Below are 20,771 nucleotides of genomic sequence, written 5' to 3'. Positions count from 1 at the left end.
AATAATAATTGAGTACAGTTTTTTGTTAGTGCAGGTCTACTAATTGGAAGAATGGGATTCTTTCTGGAGTGTCTTCATTATCTATGAGTTGGAATCGACTCGATAGCAGCAGGTTAGTAATCTATTGCTGCTATAACAGAAATACCACAAGTGAATGACTTCAACAAACAGAAATTTATTCTGTCACAGATTTGGAGGCTAGAAGTCCAAATTCAGGGCTCCAACTCTAGGGAAAGGCTTTCTCTCTCTGTCGGCTCTGGGGGAAGGCCTTGTCATCAATCTTTCCCTGGTCTAGGAGCTTCTCAGCGCAGGGACCCCGAGTCCAAAGGACATGCTCCACTCCCAGCGCTTCATTTTTGGTGACATGAGGTCCCTCTCCTCTCTGCTGGCTTCTCTCTTTTATATCTCAAAAGAGATTGACTCAAGATACAACCTAATCCTATAGATGGTGTCCTACCTTATTAACATGACTGTCTCTAATCCTACCTCATTAACATCATAGAGGTTAGGATTTAGAATACATGGAAAAATCACATCAGATCACAAAATGGTGGACAACCACACAGTACTGGGAATCCTGGCATAGCCAAGCTGACACACATTTTTGGGACACAGTTCAGTCCATAACAGGGAGAAAACCATTAATTGAGGTTAAAAGTTAGTATTTGCTATCATCAAATCGATTGCAAATGTTCGTCTGTAAAAATCATTCTTATGTCATGGACTGCACTCAAACAGGCGGCAGGCCAGATCTGGCCTGGGAGCTGTAGCTTGCCAACCCCTGATTATATATTAAGTAGTCGTTCAAAAGAATGTAGTAGGTTTATATGTACTGATATATAGAAGGCTGACCATATGTCACTGAGTGTAAAAAGCAAGTAGACGATAGTATTTATAATATTAACACACCTTTTTAGAGAGGCTCTGACCATGTTTGTGTGTGTGCATATGCACATATGTGTTTGCATTTATGCATTTTAAAAGGACAGGAGGTATGTACAGGAAGCTCTAACCGTATTCCCTTTACACACCCACCCCCTTGGGAGTAAGAGTAGAGGGAAGTTTCAATATTTATAGTCTTTCTTGATTCAAATTTTTTCAGTTAGTTTTGTGCCACTTGGTAATTAAAAAAAAATCATAAGGAAATTTTAAATTCACTTGCACAAAATCTTTAGTATGCTTCTTAATACTTCTAGCATTCTTTCCTTGGATTTTTTAAAATTATTATGGTAATATATATGTAACAAAACGTTTGCCACTTCGGCATTATGTTCATTGTTTTGTTCAACCGTCCCCATTTCCAAGTTTTTCCATTCTTAGCTTTTATAAACTCAAAGTAATGGTGATGATTACAGCTAGCACTTGAATTGCACTATTATATACATGCCAAATACTGTCATATGCATTTACATATGTTGCTCATTTAATCTTCACAACTCTGTGAGATGTTTTTTCTTTTTTTTTATTGTACTTTAGATGAAGGTTTATAGAACAAACTAGTTTTTCATTAAACAGTTGGTACACATATTGTTTTGACATTGGTTAACAACCCCATGACATGTCAACACTCTCCCTTCTCGACCTTGGGTTCCCTTTTACCAGCTTTCCTGTCCCCTCTATGAGGTGTTTTTATCCCCATTTTACAGATCCAGGAAATGGTTAAGTGGCTTTTCCAAAGTCACCCAGCCAATAAATTGTGAAACTGGGATTTGAACTGGAAGTCTGTACTGTCCTATCTGTATTCTGTTGTTTCTCACGTCATAAACAGACGAACATGACACGGTCATATTGGTGAGCTCCAGAAACTGTTGCCCTGAGATAGTCTGTAAATTTTAAGCCTTAAGCCAAAACTATCCCCTAAAGTCTTCTTTAAACCAAAAAATAGCTTCTTTTAATTAGTGAAGTATGTCTGCTTTGAGTATTGTGCTCTTTTAAAGAATTATCTGTGTGAGCTCAGATTGACAACAGCAACTCAAAAGGTTGCATGGGAAGCTTAGGGGGCAGTGAGTTTAAGATAATGATGGTGGTGGTTGTTGTTGTTAGGTGCCGTTGAGTCAGTTCTGACCCATAGTGACCCTATGTATAACAGAATGAAACACTGCCCAGTCCTGTACCATCCTCACAATAATTGTTATGCCTGAGCCCATTGTTGCAGCCACTGTGTCAATCCATGTTGGTGGAATAACGTGGAAAAGGATAACAAGAATGGTAGCGTAACTTGAAGAATGTAACCACTGTCACTGAATTATACATGTAGAAATTGTTGAAATGGTGTATCTTCGCTGTGTATACTTTCACCAAAATTTTAAAAAATTAATTTAAAAAAAGAAAAGATCATATAAAAGACTCTGACATGCCCATCTACCGGGGTATCCCCCTACCTCTTGTGAGATCTACTGACCTACCCTGTGTTTGCAATGGTTGTCACACGGTTCAGCTTCCTCTGGAGTGGGGAGAAGAGAAGGCTGCTGTTGTGGACCGTGCTTCACAACCTCCTTTAAGATGCTTTATGCGTTGTTTTCTTGTGTCTTGGTTTTCAGCGCATCAGAGCAGAGTGACGATGATCCTGTTTGTCCTGGAGCTGGAGTGGGTGCTGAGCACGGGACAGGACAAGCACTTTTCCTGGCACTGCTCCGAGAGTGGGCAGCTCCTGGGAGGTTATCGCACCAGTGCGGTGGCCTCGGGCCTGCAGTATCCTTTGCTGGACGAAATCCTTGGTGGGAGCTTTGCTGTTTCTTTAGCGGCAGTTTTGGGTATGTGCAAGTGAAAGTTTCGGGGTTTTTTGTTTTGTTTGTTTTTTTTCTGTGTAATTAAGATGCTCATAGACTTTTTCCTAAGGCACAAGTCCTTGAGGGTTCTCATGTGGGTGGAGGGGAGTGAGATGACCTCACCTGAAGTAATGGACCCTGTGATTAGGTTGTGGGCCTACGTGACACAAGATCTGACATCAGGACAGGATGCAGCCCAGATATGTGCACATCAGCTGTCAGAGAAAATTGGGAAATTATGGAAAATGGAGATGAAATGATCACCAAGATACAATCTTTTATTTTTATTCCAAAGTAATTTACACATAGATATTAAGGTTGTGAACATTCTCATTGGTGACTGGGAGAAGAACCACAGGATTCCTGTTCATTTTACAAATAGTATGGAGAGGCTCCCATGCTAGGAGCAGAGGGGGTTATCTACACGGTAATGTTACACACTTACTTCAGTGATAAGACTTTTCTAGGGCATGCAAAGTTATAGTCATTCTTATCTTAGTCCTTATCTCCGAGTTACCAGGGTCCACGTGCTCAGTGTGAATCACTGCTAATGCCAGGTAATCCTCAGATCTGGCCCACTAGACTCCAGCGAGCACAGCCATGACAAGTGTGAAGCCTGTGTCGTCGATACTACTGCTGTAGTGTAAAAAAAAAAAACAAAACCCAAACCCGTTGCTGTTGAGTCAATTCTAACTCCTGGCAACCCTATAGGACAGAGTAGAACTGCCCCATAGAGTTTCCAAGGACCGCCTGGTGGATATGAACTGCTGACTTTTTGGTTAGCAGCCGTAGCACTTAACCACTGCACCACCAGGGTTTCCATAAGGAGTAAAGGACCCTGGAATTCATAGTGAAAGCAGCATGGAATATCTCTCCACCTTCTAACATGTGAGGAAGTAGGTGGAAAGAGATCACTTGTCAGCAAGAGCAGGCAAAGCAGTAAGACCTTCTTTGCAGACATGTGGCAGTAGCTATGTTTTTGGATGTGTGTTGACTAATGTCACTCTGATTTTTCTCACTGGAAGACAAGGTCAAGGAACTAAGGCTGGCATTGTGGAAGGTTGAAAAGTGGGAAGTTTCCAGGAAGACCAGAAGCAAGGACGATGACGATAAGATATGGAAAGCAGGATCAGCTTATCTTTGAGAGGGCGGTACTTCCTGTTAAAAAAAAAAAAAATCTCAACTTTTCTAAAAGCCAGTTCAGATGATCATAATGCTTGAGTTGAAATTCATGGACTCTCTTGCCGAGAGATTAATGATTTCTTACAGTGTTAGAGCTGGAAGGGCACTCAGAGGTCACCTAGTCCAACCCCTCATCTTACAGATGAGCCAGCTATAGCTAGAAGGAAAGGGTCACGTGCTTTATCTGAAGCCACTGTGCCTGCAAGTAGGAAAATCATCACTAGAACCCAGTTCTTCTGGCACATGCTCCTGTTTTCTCCATTACACTGCATTATCCCTTTGAGAACAGGACTAACAGTATCAATATAGTTTCTCCTATACAGTGGTTTCTATATCAGCCCTTTTTCTCTTGGTTCAGGCCTCTTAGTGGAAAAGTGAAAATAACTAAAATTCACAAGAGATAGAGAAAGACAAAGAGCCCCTGACCATTTCACAACTTGAATCATCAATTTCTGAATAACCTCAAATTCTTTGGTTGTTTTGGCTAAAGACCCAAAGCTTCAAATATTAAGTGACCTGTGACACTAATAACAAAAACAGTACGGAAGACACAGAAGGAGAAAAGGAGAGGAAAGAAGAAAACATGTTACATTTGCAGTCTCAGAGTTCACAAAGTGTTTCTACCCACGTTACTTCATTTATGATTCAAAACAATAATGTGAAATAGAAAGGAAAGACCTTATTCTCTGTTTTCAGTGTGGAAACCAAGGCTTAGAAAAGTGAAGTGACTTGCTCACAGGTAGATGACGACTACCAAGCAGAACCAGGATTGTTGTGATTGTTGTTAGTTTTCTTCAAGTGGATTCCGTCCCACAGCGACCCCACATGTGCAGAGTAGGAGTGCTTCATAGGGTTTTCAAGGCTGTCACCTTTCCGAAGCAGGTTGCTAAGCCTGTCTTCTGAGGCACCTGTGAGTAGGTTGGGTAGGTTGTAACTGCCAACTTTGGGCTAATAGTCAAGTGCTTAACCATTTACACCACTCAGGGACTCCTTGAACCAGGATTAAAACTTGAGTATTAAAATTCTTCAGCCAGCCCTCTGCATGACTGGATAGAGCAGAACTGAGTTATTTCCCAAAGATCCCACAGCAGCTAGATGTTAGGAAATGGAGCTGTTTTGCTTCCCCCTTCACTTGCTATTCTTTAAACTTGGGAATGCTTTACCCAGCTGCACCTGTGAGTGTCTTGATACCTGACCATGTTTTGGTCACATTTTTCATGCATCAACAAAAATAATTGAGGAAATCTTCATTTTAGAATTATAGTCACATTGGAGATATTGCCAAGATGTCACCCTGTAAAGTGAAATGTCTTCCCACCAAATGTAATCACTTAGGTTTATTCCTGTGCAGATAAAGAGTTCTAAAAAGCTATTGAGATCATCTCGTTTTTCATATTTCTTCATATCATACTTAATGCCAGTCACTCTGGATTGAAGCTGTACTACAATTTTATTTCAGCTTAATTCCAGATAGCTTTGATTGACTTCCTAATTTCTTCAGACAATACTGTTATATACCTGCAATTGTAAATACTGCTAGTGTCGGGTTGAATCTGTTTTTTCATCTGTGTTCTTATAATTAATCAAGATAAATTTAAGGTGATCTTTTTTCTTATAAATTTTAGTATTTTTTACATATGTCTGATAACTTGTTAGGAGAGTAAAACAGCTTTTTTCCCTCTTGTTCTTGAGACTGGAAGAATTTGTTATGTCTTCTTCACCTTCACTTATTTTTTTAATGTTTTATTATGAAAAATTTCAAAATGTGTACCAAATTGGAGAAGATAGTTGTTTTAGTTATCTAGTGCTGCTGTAACAGAAATACCACAAGTGGATGGCTTTAACAAAGAGAAATTTATTTTCTCACAGTCTAGTAGGCTGGAAGTCCAAATTCAGGACGTCACCTCCAGGGGAAGGCTTTCTTTCTCTGTCGGCTCTGGAGGAAGATCCTTCTCATCAATCTTCTCCTGGACTCTAGGAGCTTCTCCACACAGGAACCCTAGGTCCAAAGGACGCACTCTGCTCCTGGCACTGCTTTCTTGGTGGTATGAGTTCCCCATGTCTCTCTGCTGGCTTCTCTCTTTATATCTCAAAAGAGATTGGCTTAAAACACTGTCTAATCTTGTAGATCTCATCAGTATAACTGCTGATAATCCATTTTGTTACATCATCGTGATAGGTTTTACAACACATAGGGAAATCACCTCAGATGACAAAATGATAGATAGATAGAATCATGACCTAGCCAAGCTGACAGATATTTTTGTGGGGACACAATTCAATCCATGACAGTAGTATAATGGATATTCACGTACTCGTCAAATTAGATCCGCTGATTCTTCTATCCTTTTTGCTTTCTCTGTCTTTGCTGAAGTGTTTTAAAGCAAATTCCAGACCTCATATTATTTTCATCTTTATATACTTGATTGTGATCTCTAAAAATTATGGGCATGTTTTTCAATAATCATAATGCTATTATCACTCCAAAAAATTCATAATCACTTCTTAATATTGCTGAATAATCAATCCATTTTCAAATTTCACTGATAGTCTAAAAATGTCTTTTGTAGGTTTGTTTTGAAATTGGGTGCAAACAAGGTCTGCATATTGCATGTGGTTGTCATGTCTCCTAAATCCCTCTTAATGTAGAGCAGCCCCCCCACACCCAACACTTATATTTTTATGTCACTGACTTGTTGAAGAAACTGGGCCAGTCATCATAGATGGTCCCACATTCAGAATTTCTCTCTTTGCTTCCTCATGAAGTCATTTAACTTGATCCTCTACCTACCCTTCCCTCTTGTTCGCTGTAAACTGGAAGTTGCCTCTAAAACCTTGATTCAGTTCAGATTAAACTTTCTGGCAAGAACACTTGATAAGTGTGCCCTAAGCTTCGTTTTGCTTCACATCAGGAGGTACATGACATCTGGTTGTTGCCCTTCTAGCAGTGTTGGGTGGTTCAGGTGGTGACAGCTGACCCCTACAGTGCAGAGTTCCCATCAGCTTTCCATTGAATGGTTCCATCTACTGACGAGCTCTGCCTGAATCAGTTCTTTCATTAGGGTTGCAAAGTAGTAATTTCCTAATCCTGTCCATTTTTTTCCCCCCCACATACATTGTTAGCTGGAATTCTTTTATAAAGCAGAACTTTCCCTCATTAACTAGGGTTATTTGGTTACCCTGAAATACAGTTAGTACAGGAAAAGCAGGATGAATTCTTGATTTTTTTCTCTTAAATTTCTGATTTTCAGAGAAGATTTCATACCCTGATTACTTCCAAAAGTGATAGACTTTGTTTTTTTTCTTTTTGAACACTGTTATGAACTCTTCCAAAACACCAAACCTGCTGCTGTTGAGTCAATTCCGACTCATAGCAACCCTGTAGGACAGAGCAAAACTGCCCCATAGGGTTTCCAAGGCTATAATCTTTACAGAAGTAGATTGCCACATCTTTCTGCTGCAGAGCAGCTGGTGGGTTTGAACCGACGACATTTCAGCTAGCAGCCAAGCGTTAACCATTGCACCACCAGGGCTTCTCAAGGAACTCTTAGGGTTTTAAAAATATATATATTTGGTATATTTCTATAAATTGCCGTCATTTTATTTAATGTTCAGATTTTTTTCATTTTTAGCCAATAAGAGCCCCTTCATATTGGCTACTATGTTATTTTTATATAATCCCACTAGCCTTTGAAGGCTTCCTTGCATTCCATCATGTGTCCTAAGTTCACCTTGTACCTTCCCTGTCCCAGTCCTGGAATCAGCCATTCCTTGTATCAAGGAACAGTATTCAGAGACAGCTAGGAAATTTTGTGTGTGTGTCTATCTGTGTGTGTGTGTGTTTGAAAAGAAAACAAATCATCAGTTTGTATAACATTTCTATTTCAAATTTAACATTATAGAATGTTTACTTCATCCTTATACTCGATTCTTTTATCTTACACTGAAATTTTTGGTTCCTAAAACATTTACATAATTCCTTATTTGCTTTATGTTCCAATATATTTCAATAGGTTCAAAATAATAATAGCAATATTTTAGTAAGAGTAAGACTACGAAATGAGATTTTAGATTTCTTTGCAACATTCTTTGTCCTTAGGACATATTCTACCAAGGACATACAGTCAAATGCTGTCTTAAAGTCACTTGAAATAATTCTATTCACTGTGGTTATTTCATAATTTGATACAGTTAAGTTTGTGCATTTTACTTTGTTATCAGTATGGGGGGATTTTTTTTCTTTTAATTTTTTTGAATACACAAAATAATTGCAAGATTCCAAAATAGAGACTATATAACAAGAGATATGTCTCACCTCCATCCCTGCCCCTCCACCTTGATTCTCCATTCTCCATAGGTAGCCATTTTTGTGAGATCTTGATTTATCCTTCAGATGCTTCCTTTTCTAACTGTGAGCACACACATACATGTACGTTGCCTTCCCTTTCTTACACAAAAGGTAGTATATCACATAAACTCTATATACTTTTTTCCCCACTTATTAATACAGGCATAGCTCATTGTATTGTGCTTTACAAATAGTGCGCTTCACAGATACTGTGTTTTACAAACTGAAGGTTCATGACAACGCTGCCTCGAGCAAGTCCATTGGCAACATTTTTCCAATGGTATGTGCTCACTTTGTGTCTCTGTCACATTTTGGTAATTCATACAGTATTTCAAACTTTTTCATCATTGTTATATCTGTTAGGTTGATCTGTGATCATTGATCTTTTATGTTACTATTGTAATTATTTTGGAAGGCCACGAACCACACCCACATAAGATGGTGAACTTAATCAAAAACATTGTATGTGTTCTGACTACTCCACCGACTGGCTGTTCTCCTGTCTCTCTCCCTCTCCTCAGGCCTCCCTATTCCCTGAGACACGACAGTATTGAAATTAGGCCAATTAATAACCCTACAGTGACCTCTAAGTGCTCAAGTGAGAGGAAGAATCACTCATCTCTCACTTTAAATCAAAAGCTAGAAATGATTACACTTAGTGAGGAAGGCATGTTGAAAGCTGAGATGGGCCGAAAGCTAGACCTCTTGTGCCAAACAGTGAAGTTGTGAATGCAAAGGGAAAGTTCTAGAAGGAAATTAAAAGAAAGCCCTGTTGGTGCACTGGTTAAGAGCTCGGCTGCTAACCAGAAGGTCAGCAGTTCAAATCCACCAGCCAATCCTTGGAAACCCTATGAGGCAATTCTACTCTGTCCTATAGGGTTGCTATGAGTCGGAATTGATGGCAGTGGGTTTTTTTTGGGGGGAGGAAGATACTACTCCAGTGAACATATGAATGATAAGAAAATGAAATGGCCTTAATGCTGATAATGGAGAAAGATTTAGCGGTCTAGATAGAAGATCAAACCATCCACAACTTTGCCTTAAGCCAAAGCCTAATCCAGAACAAGACCCTAACTCTCGTCAGTTCTGTGAAGGCTGAGAGGTGAGAAAGCTGCAGAAGTTTGAAGCTAGCAGAGGCTGGTTCATGAGGCTTAAGGAAAGAAGCCAGGTCCATAACATAAATGTGCAAGGTGAAGCAGCAAGTGCTGATGTAGAAGCTGCAGCAAGTTACCCAGAAGATCTAGCTAAGATAATTGATGAAGGTGGCTATACTAAACAACAGATTTTCAGTGTAGACAAAACAGCCTTATACTGGAAGAAGATGCCATCTAGGCCTTTCCTGGCTAGAGAGGAGAAGTCAGTGCCTGGCTTCAGGGCTTCAAAGGACAGGTTGACTCTCTTGTTGGTGGCTAATGCAGCTGGTGACTTTACGTTGAAGCCAATGCTCATTTACCATTCCAAAAGCCTAGGGCCCTTAAGAATTATGCTAAATCTACTCTGCCTGTGCTCTATAAGTGGAACGTCAAAGCCTGAATGATGGCACATCTGTTTGCAACATGGTTTACTGAATATTTTAAGCCCACTGTTGAGACCTACTGCTCAGAAAAAAAGATTCCTTTCAAAAAATATTACTGCTCATTGACAATGCACCTAGTCACCCAAGAGCTCTGATGGAGGTGAACAAGGAAATTAATGTTGTTTTCATGCCTGCTAACACAACATCCATTCTGCATCCCGTGGATCAAGAAGTAATTTTGACTTTTGAGTCTTTATTTAAGAAATACATTTTATAAGGCTATAGCTGCCATAGATAGTGATTCCTCTGATGGATCTGGGCAAAGTAAATTGAAAACCTTCTGGAAAGGATTAACCATTCTGGATGCCATTAAGAACATTTGTGATTCATAGGAGGAGGTCAGAATACCAACATTAGTTGGAGTTTGGAAGAAGTTGATTCCAAACCTCATGGATGACTTTGAGGGGTTCAAGACTTCGGTGGAGGAAATAACTTCATATGTGGTGGAAATAGCAAGAGAACTGGAATTAGAAGTGGAACCTGAAGATGTGACTGAATTGCTGCAATCTCACGATAAGCTTTAATGGCTGAGGAGTTGCTTCTTATGAATGAGCAAAGAAAGTGGTTTCTTGAGATGAAAGCTACTCCTGATGAAGATGCTGTGAACATTGTTGAAAGGATGACAAAGGATTTAGAGTATTGCATAAGCTTAGCTGATAAATAGCAGCAGAATTTGAAAGGATTGACTCTGATTTTGAAAGTAGTTCTCCTGTGAGTAAAATACTGTCAAACAGCATCGCATGCTACAGAGGAATCTTTCGTGAAAGGAAGAGTCATTCGATGCAGCCAACTTCATTGTCTTATTTTAAGAAATTGCCCCAGTTGCCCCAGCCTTCAGCAACCACCACCCTGATTAGTCAGCAGCCATCAACATAGAGGCAAGACCCTCCACCAGCAAAAAGATTATCACTTGCTGAAGGCTCAAATGATGTTTAGTATTTTTTAGCAATAAAGTATTTTTTAATTAAGGTATGTACATTATTTTTTTAGACATAATGCTATTGCACACTTAATAGACTGCCATATAGTGTAAACATAACTTTTATATGCACTGGGAAACCAAAATATTCGTGTGACTTGCTTTATTGTGATACTCGCTTTATTGCAGTGGTCTGGAACTGAACCCACAATGTCTGCTAGGTATGCCTGTATATCCTGGAAATTATTCCATGTTAGCAATTTCCTCATGTTTTCCAACTGTATGGTATTCCATTGCATTGATGTATCATAGTTAATTCAATAAGTCCCCTATTGGTGGACTTTGGAGTTGTTTTCAAACTTTAGCTATTAAGATAATGTAGAGTGAATAGCCTTGGTCACGTGTCATTTCAGGTGTTTTGCCAGTGTGTCTGAGGTTGATGTATAGAAGTGGGAAGAACAAACACGTGTAATTTTGCTAACGGTTGCCAAATTCCCTTTCACAAGGGTTGTTCCATTTTGCATTCCAACATTCAAGGTATAAGCATGCCTGTTTCCCCACATCCTTGCCACAGAGTATGTTGCCAAACTTTTGGATTTTTGTAATCTGATAGAAAAGAAATGTTATCTTATTGCAGTTTTGATTTGCATTTCTTTTATTATGTGTTAGGTTGAATATCATTTTATATTTTTAAGGACCTGTATCAGAGGTCCCCAAGTCCACCCCCCGGTTTGATTATCTGCTAGGAGGACTTACAGGACTCAGCTCATAGTTATGCTCATGACTATTATTTATTACAGTGCAAGGATTCTAAGTGCAGTCAGCAAAGGCAAAAGGCACATGGGTGAAGTTCAGGGGAAACCAGGTACAAGCTTCCAAGGCCCTTTCCAAGTGGAGTCACTCAGGACACTCTTAATTCCCCCCAGCAATGAGTTGTGACAGGTGTGAAATGTTGCCAACCAGGGAAGTTCATTACAGACTCAGTGCCCAGGGTTTTTACTGGGCTTGGTCACATAGCCTCTGATGGACACATACCAAAATTTTAGACTTCCAGAGAAAAGCAGGTGTTTACTATAAACCATATGGTTTGTACAAACAATTTAGGCCCAGTGAGCCACTCTTACCAGCTAATGGTGGGACACTCCTGAAATAGAAGTTCCCAGCTGCCAGCCAGGGCCATCTTTGTAAGCAGGCTTTTCAAAGGATATCAGTCAGACCTGCTGTGTCAACTCTTCTGCATAGGACCATTTTCATTCCTTCTTGAACTATCCATCCATATGTTTGACCCATTTTTTATTAGGCATGTGGTCTTTTTCTTCTTGATTCACTCTTTTTATATTAGGAATCAGGCCCTGTGTGATAAAAGTTGCAAATATTTTTTCCAATTTGTCTTTTGACTTTAGTATTTGTTGTTCATTTGTGTGTGTGTGTGTGTGTGTTTTAAATTATGCATAGTATTACGTATATCATTAATTTGAATCATAGCTTTTCCCACTCCAAGGTTATGAAGAAACTCTCCTGTCTAGAGATTGTATGTTTTAATTTTTTACGTTTAGATATCTAATTCATTTGGAATTTTTTCTGGCATATGATGTGAAATACAGATCCTACTTTTTTTTTTTTCCAAATGGCTAATCAGTTTGTGCCAACATCGGCTATTTTTAAAAAATCCATCTTTTCCTTATTGATTTAAAGAGTCACCTTTATCAGACGTGCTAAATTTCTATAGGCTTTTGGGTCTATTTCTAAACTTCCTTTTTTGTTTCATTGGTCTGTTTGTCTATTTATGCACCAGTGCTACACTTTTTAATTATCGAGACTTTATAACATGTTGTACTGTTAGGGCTAACCTTCCCCACCACATACTATATTACTCTTATTTTCAGAGTTTTTCTGGTTCTTCCTGCTTACTTGTTTTTCTCAATGATTTTAATAATTAACATATCTAGCACTAGAAAAAAATCTGTTGATATTTTAATTGTGGTTACATTAAATTTATAAATTAAGGTAGTAAGAGTTGACATCTTTATCATGTTGAGTCCTCCTATCCAATAATATGCAGTGTGTCTTTCCATTTGTTAAGTCCACTTTTGTGTCTTTCAGGAGTATGTTCAAGTTTTCCTCATGGGATTTGCACATTTCTTGTTACATTTATGCCTTTTTAAAAACTGTAAATCCTTCCACTCAATTTTGAGAAACAATCCTTAATGCTTACATGATAGATTTGATGTTGAAACCCGGCATGTGTTTATTGGTGACCAGTCAGGCCAAGTTACAATCCTCAAACTGGAGCAAGAAAACTGCACCCTGGTCACAACATTCAGAGGCCATACAGGTAGGACTGAAAGCAAAACCATCATGTGCTGATCTTCCAGTGAGATATTGCCTGCTGCATATTCTGATATTCAGATGATAGGTTTTGAAAGTGGGAAAGTACAGTCTGCTTGTTTAAAGATACACGTGATATACATAACTGACTTTCAGAATAGTTCAGTAGGATATAATGTCAAAAATGTTGCTACATCAATCCAAACAAAAGAGGAGCCAGTCTATTTTGAAAATGTTGGTGATTTGATTCTTTGTCATATTACACCAGAGAAAACCATTGTTGGCATACGTTAATGAGACATTGTTTGAGACTGTGTGGCAACTGCTCAGACCCCAGAGGTTGAAAGGACAGCCGCCTCCATCTGTCCTTGCCGTCCCTAGAGTGAGAAGATGCTGTGCGAGACACACTCCCATTTACAAGACAAAATGAAAAATATATTTATCATGGGTAGCTAGGCTACTTAAAAAGCTGCCAAGTTCCTTTGTAATTTTTCTTCCTTTTGGGTCTTTTTTTTTTTCTGGTTTAAAACCCAGGGTACCCTTTATGTTACCAATCTGTTCAGTGTCATTTAAGTGAGGTAATATAAGATATTCATGCTTAACCTTGATAAAGAACTTGAATAGATGATGATTATTCATCTTTTAGAAGTATTTTTAAGATGTGGTGTTGACTCTAGAAAACGATGACCCTGAAAAATTACTCAGTGCATACTTATTAACAAAGTATATTTTGGAATGGCCTTACATGTCTTCTGAAAACTACCAACCCATGATTTAGTATAAAACAGTGTTATTATTGAGTTTGGATTTGGTGTATGAGCAAAAGTAGTGGATAGAGGATGTAAAATGAGATAGTATCTAGATCATAAGGGATTTTCTAAAGGGGAAAAAAAGGAATGTTGGAATGACAAACATGCAGTAAAGAGAAAATTGAATCCAGGGAAAAAAGATTCATAGTAGATCATCTTAATTATCTATGTCTTTGGGAGGAAGCGCGCATAGAACCATCCCCTGTGGATAGGATCCGGGCCTTTCCTGATTGGATTTCTCCTTTTATCTACCTACACCCTAGCCAACCCGAAGCCTGGTAGGTACCCAGAACTGCCCCACTTCTATGTTCCACTTGCTGATTTTAGTCTAATCTTCTATATTCTCAAATCTTGCCTCTAATTCCACTTGCTCTTTCACCTGGGTTTCCCCCACTGTCTCAGCCCCTAATCTTCTCTTCCTTCCCTGTGGCACCTGGCTCCAGTGGTCTATCACTTGTGCCACATCCTCCCCACATTCTCAGTTCTGCACCCCCTTATTCTTCCTTCTTGGTAGACCTTATCTACGATTCGGACTTACTGTCTAAGTGCACTCAGCTGCTGGGTTGGTAGCAAGTCACACTAATACCGTGATTAACATCGTGAATTCATGACTTCCAACCCAGATGTATGAAGTTGCCTAGTTATCCCTCTCCATAATCCCTCTGCGAGTCCTCGGTACAGCCTCCTCTTCCCTTGCACAGCTTTCTCAGACCTTCACACTCTCTCACACCTCCTTCCCATTGCTCTTCCTTCACAGAAAAATAGAGGCTATCAGATAAAAACTTTTTTTTTTAATGCCCACCCACACTCCCTCCCCAGCAAACAAGCTCTCCCTGTACATCTCACGCCCTCCTGTAGCCAGGGAGCCTGCCTGCCTTTGGCCTCAGGCTACTTCTCCCACGATTTCCACAGGAAAGTTATTTCCTCTTCACTGACCCCCTCCCCTCAATGTATTAACATGCTCAAGTTTCTTGCTACTCTGTTAACAAACAAACAGAGCATCCTCTCAGTCACAGTCCTGTTGTAGCAATTTCCATTTCACTCTTTTAACAGCAGCGCATCTTAAAATTTTCCCAGCTGCGGACCATGATCTCGGGAAACATCTATCTCAGTTGGCATAATGTAGTTTATAAAGAAAATGTTCTACATTCTACCTTGGTGAGTAGTAGCATCTGGGGTCTTAAAAGCCTGTGAGCAGCCATCTAAGATACTCCACTGCCTCACCCCTTTGGGAGCAAGGAAGAATGAAGAAAACAAGTTACAAGGGAAAGATTAGTCCAAGGGATTAATGGACCACAACTACCATGGTTTCCACCAGACTAAGTCCAGTACAACTAGATGGTACCCGGCTACCACCACTGACTGCTCTGTCAGGGATCACAATAGAGGGTCCTGGACAGAGCTGGAGAAAAATGTTAACAAAATTCTAACTCACACACACACAGAAAAAAACAGACTTACTGGCCTGACAGGGACTGGAGAAATGCTGAGAGTATGGCCCCCAGATACCATTTTAGCTCAGTAATGAAGTCACTCCTGAGGTTCACCCTTCAGCCAAAGATTAGACAGGCCCATAAAACAAAACGAGACTAAAGGGGCACAACAGCCCAGGGGCAAGGACTAGAAGGCAGGAGAGAACAGGAAAGCCAGTAATAGGGAACCCAAGGTCGAGAAAGGAGAGTATTGACATGTCATGGGGTTGTTGACCAATGTCATAAAACAATATGTGTACTAATTGATTAATGAGAAACTATTTGTTCTGTAAACCTTCATCAAAAGTACAATAAAAAAAATTTTTTTTAAACAATTAAAAAAAAAATTCTTCACCTTCCATTTGCTTTCCCTGCAGCTTGACTGGTGGTATCTGTCAGTACACATAAACTGCTCTCCCAATGGCCTGCTGGTCATTAAATCCTTGTGTTAATTAACCTTTCAGCAGCATTTTACCTTGTGGCCATTCCTACTTGTTTGTAACTGCCTCCTCTGGCCTCGGTGACACATTCTTCCAGTCTTCGTCCTCCGTCTCAGTCTCTTTCTCAGTCTCCTTTGTGGGTGGTGGCATCCCAGGGCTCTCCCTGGACCTTCTTTTCTTCACTCTGTGCTCTCCCTGGTTGATCTCAGCCACTCCTCTCAGTCACAGAAATAAACGGCTCAGTCATTGTCCTCAAATTCTTCTCAACCCATTTAGAGAGACGGAAGCCAAACAGTGATTACAGTGCATGGTGGCAAGGGCAGGGATGGAAGCATGCGCCATGCTTAACGGAGGTGGGAGGGGGTCAGAGAAGGCCACCCCAGGGGAGACACCGCTTCAGCTAAGGTCTTCAGGGATGAATAAATGTTGAGTTCATGAAAAAGAGATGAGAAGAGTAATTCGAGCAGAGAACACCCACATGGTCTAAGGCATGGGGATTTGCGAGAGCACGGCCCTCTTGGGAAACAGCTGGTATATACCTCTGTCTGGCTGGGTCATTGGGTATGAGGCAGGGAGGCAGCCAGACAGGAAGCAAGAGTCAGTGCAGATCACTGAGGATTTTCTCTGGTATTGTGCTGCAGTCAGTGAGAAACCATTAAAGAGTTTCAAGCAGAGAAATTAATATAATCGGATTTTAAAAGATTGTTGTAGCAGTAGAGTGTAATTGGAAAGTGAGGAAACCGTGTCCTTTGAAATGTGACAGTGGTGATGGGAAAATGAGGGGTGGATGGACCCAGGCATTTAGGAAGTAAGCTCAGCAGCCTGGTGAGGGAGTGGGTGGCTTGCAGATTTGGTTTAGGCAGAGGTGGGTTTTGGCCTGATGTTATGACTCTTTAATAGTGAGACCTTCACCATATGGTGGCTGATCGGTAGGGAGTCCTCTAAGTTCTGTATTGTTACCTCCAGGTCAGAAGAGGGGGAAAGGAGCTGCTTCTAACTACTGTGTTGTGAGCCAGATGTGGCCCCAGGGTCTCACATTTTCAGGCTTGTTCTAATATTAAATGTTACTTTGTTATTGTGTCTTACCTTTCTCAAAAGAGTTGAAAGCATTTTCATTTGACTTTATCATGAAATATCTGAGGAAGACAGGACAGCCAGGGCCCAGGAGGGTCACTAACTAATGTGAAGGCAAGCTTAGCAGGTCAGGTATTTAACTTGTTATTCTTCCTAGAGGGTGGTATCTGTCTGTTCCTAATGTGGCTACAGCACAGCTAACTGATTTGAAGCTAGAGCAAGGACATCTAAGAGAGTGCATGGGGATTCAAAAATAGCTTCCACTTCTTCCTAAGTGGAAGCCCATTCTGGGCACTGGGATAGCCCAAACTCATCCAGACACAATTTTGGGATTTGGGGTTTTTTGTAAGGATTAATTTAACTTCCCTTCCCTGTTCCCCAGCAAAGACCTTAAAGTAAACTCAGATCCTTTAAAGTGTGAACTTGGAGTTCCGTCACTCCAGATCCATACTGGAAGCAGACAAGTGTTTGATATGTGTACAGAGTCACTCCATTTGCTACTCTCTGACAGAGGAGAGAAGGTCACATAAGAAATATGGGTTTAGTGATGGTATCGGCCTCACATTCCTACCCAGAGGTGAAAACAGAACATTGACTAGTCCATAGGGATTTAGGAAACTGTTTTTATGTTCTTATAACTCCCTCTGCTGGTTTTATTTCTGGAGCTAAATGCCAAGTGTCATGGTTCTTTGCTGTTTCTACAGAAATTAGAATGCATTCCTACCGAAAAGGCATATACTGACTTGAACAGAAGAGGGGGAAAAAAATCAGATTTTGACCACTAGAAATAAATTACTATTAATTTCAATAAAATATTTTTTCTCTCCTAAGAAATTTTTTATTAGAATGAACATATTGGAAATAGGAGGACCTGAACATAAACATGCCAAAGCATACTAATTAAATGAAAAATTAAATACAGACATGTTCATCAACTGTCAGGAGAATTATTGAAAGGAACAGTATAACTAAACAAAATAATGAAATGAGGAAAGGCATAGTTCAATGCAAATACACAATAATTAAATTGAAAATGTTCATTTTTGTTTACAATGGAGGCTTCAACGGAGACCCCTGTTTCTATAAAGCATGAGTGAACAGATGCAGATTTTCATCAAGAGTCAGTCAAGTCCTCAGCTCTGTATGTGATGGGTGCTGAGAGACACAGGTGAATAAAACAAGCCTAATCTCTGCCCTTATTAAACTTCCAGTCCAACATGGAATACAAGCATTAAACCAGTCATTACAAAAAGTTAATCAGAATATTGTGAGTGTACCAAGTGCTGTGAACCATGATGCAGGGCACAGTCTGCTGTGGGGACAAGTAACAAGAGGGCCTCTCCTTGTCCAGAGAGGTAAAGGGAGGCTTCCTAAGGAAGTCCCTGGTGGTGCAAATGGTTAATGCACTTGGCTGCTAGCCAAAAGGTTGGCCGCTGGAGTCCACCCAGAAGTGCTTCTGAAGAAAGGCCTGGCATCTCTTTCTGAAAAATCAGCCATTGAAAACCCTTTGGAGCACAGTTTTACTCTGACACCCATCGCATTGCCATGCGTCATCATCAACTCAGCAGCAGCTGGTTTTTCCAAAGGAAGTGATGTTTAAATGATATCTTAAGAAGAAACAGGAGTTACGCAGATTGTAGGAGCGTTCCAGGCCAATGGCAGCAGGTATGAAACCTGGAATGGGGAAGTGTGAGCAACTAAGTGAAGTCAAATGGCCCATGTGGAGAGCTGGTGAGGAGGGTACAGGTTGACCTTACAGGCAACGTTAAGAACTTGAGACATTATGCTCAGGCAGTGGGAGGCCAGTGAAGAAGTTTAAGTGGAGTCGTGGTTTGCATGTTACAAATCACTGTGGCAGCAGTGGGTAGGATTAGTGGGGACAAGAATGAGTGTGGGACACCTTTTAGGAGGCTACAGCTGGATACCCTGGAAAAGGTGACACTTGTTTGGACGGGGTAGCAGCAGTGAGTGTGGAGAGGAGGAATTTAAGATATATTTAGAAGCTAGGAGTCAGCTGCACTTAGCAATTGATGGGAGTAGCGTGACTCCCAGGTGTCTTACGCATTTGGGGTTTATTCTGAATGGGATAGAAGCCATATGAGAGATTTGAGCAAAGGGTGTCCTCATCTGCTTTGCATTTTTCAATGACCACTTTGTTGGACAATAGGAACAGCAGAGGAAGCAGGGGAACCTGGTAGGAGGAGATTATAATAATTTTAGGCTTCTTTCTTGTTTTTTTTTACTTTTCATATTGAAATACTTCAGATTTTTTTTAAAAATTTCAAAAACAGTGGAGTCTTTTATGCTGTTTACCTAGATTCCACAAATGTTAACGTCTTTCAAAACTAGAGTACAAATAGCACAACCAGGAAATTAACATGGACACAGCACTGTAATCTGTAGACGTTATTCACGTTTCTCCAGTTATCTCACTTCTGTCATTTTTCTGGTTCAGACTCCAACCCGGGATCACACATTACATTTGGGTGTCATGTCTTCTCAGTTTCCTTAATCTGGAACAGTTCTGCAGTGTTTCATGACCATGATGTTTTGAGTACTAGCCAGAACATCCCTCCTTTGTAGACTGTCCCTCCATTTGAGTTTGTTTCTTTCCTCATGGTTAAATTCAGGTTATGCATCTTTGGTAAGAATCCCACAAAAGCGATGTTATGTTATGCTCTCCTCAGTGCATCATATCACAAGGTACACATAGTGATTTGTCTCGTTACTGATGATGTTAACTTTGGTCACTTGGTTAAAGTGGTGTCCTCCAGGTTTCTCTACTTTAATGACCCTTTCTCGTAAAGTATTTTATGGGAAATACTTTAAAACTATGAAAATATCCTGTATCTCATTTATGCCTAATAATTTTAGCATCCGTGATGATTCTTACCAGAAACAATTAAGACTTATGTTTGCCGAATTGTGATTTTCTATTATCGTTATCCCTGCTACATTTGTTGACTGGAATTCTGCTATAAGGAAAAACTTTTACTTCTCCCCCATTTGTTTATTCAGTCGTTTGTACAGTACGGACCTGTGGGTTCTTATTTATTTCTATGCGTGAGACTTCATTACTATCATTATTTTGTTGCTGAAATTGTCTTAGATTTGATCACTGAGAGCCCTTCATAGTTTTCCCCAGGGTTCTCTCCAGTTCTGTTTAAATATTAGGCATCAATATTAACAGTCCAAATAGTAACTTCTTTTTTCTTGTGTGATGTTTATGAAGCTCTTGGTGAGTCTCACCTTCCTCTTGGAGCAGTCTCATTATAATATTCCAGTAAACCTCTGGTGTTATAATAATTAAGGTAGTGCTAACTGCTCTAACAAATAATCCCCAACATCTCAGTGACTTAATGCACCAAACGTTTATTTCTCACTCACAGAACAGTCCAGTGCAGGCGGTTTTGATTTACACCTTTTTTTCTTCCATGTAGTGGTGATTCAGGAACCCAGAATGTGGGTTCTCATTCCCAGGGGTCTTGGAGTCCTCCAGGAGGAAGTATAAAGAGAAAGTGGAAAAGGGACGTCTACTTTTTACCAGCCTTTGGTCGGGAGGAATGCATATCACTTCCACTTCCGTTCTCTGTTCTGTTGCTTCTTGAGAACTGGTCACATGCTCCCTTCCATATGAGAGGGGTTGTAATTGTGGTCCCTGCAGGGCAGCAGCTTCCCAGCGGGTGCTCTGTGTATTAAGGGGGGAGTATGAACTCAGGTGGGCAATTAGCTAACTCTGCCACAGGTATTTAACAAAGTTAGCCCTTTGGTACTGTGTGAGAATAAGTAACATGTTTTGCAGCAGTGTGAGAATAAGTAACATGTTTTGCAGCATGGAACACAAGTCCTGAAGTA

At 40.2% G+C, this 20,771-nt stretch overlaps 1 protein-coding gene across 7 annotated transcripts in view; it reads left to right on the top strand.

The window, feature by feature from the left end:
* WDFY2 (WD repeat and FYVE domain containing 2) overlaps positions 1-20,771 on the top strand; it is a 256,485-nt gene that overhangs the window by 212,190 nt on the left and 23,524 nt on the right. For all 7 annotated transcript variants that reach the window (XR_002824130.1, XM_004376562.2, XM_023731517.1 and 4 more), the window contains 2 exons: positions 2,541-2,691; positions 13,016-13,128. Coding sequence is in view for 6 of the 7 variants with exons in the window: in XM_004376562.2 (XP_004376619.1) it covers positions 2,541-2,691; positions 13,016-13,128 (264 nt within the window). In the remaining variant the exon portion in view is untranslated. The remainder of the gene's footprint in view (positions 1-2,540; positions 2,692-13,015; positions 13,129-20,771) is intronic.

Source organism: Trichechus manatus, unplaced genomic scaffold (genome assembly GCF_000243295.1).
Source record: "Trichechus manatus latirostris isolate Lorelei unplaced genomic scaffold, TriManLat1.0 scaffold00044, whole genome shotgun sequence".
NCBI classification, from domain to species: domain Eukaryota; kingdom Metazoa; phylum Chordata; class Mammalia; order Sirenia; family Trichechidae; genus Trichechus; species Trichechus manatus.
This window is presented reverse-complemented; position numbering and strand designations above follow the sequence as displayed.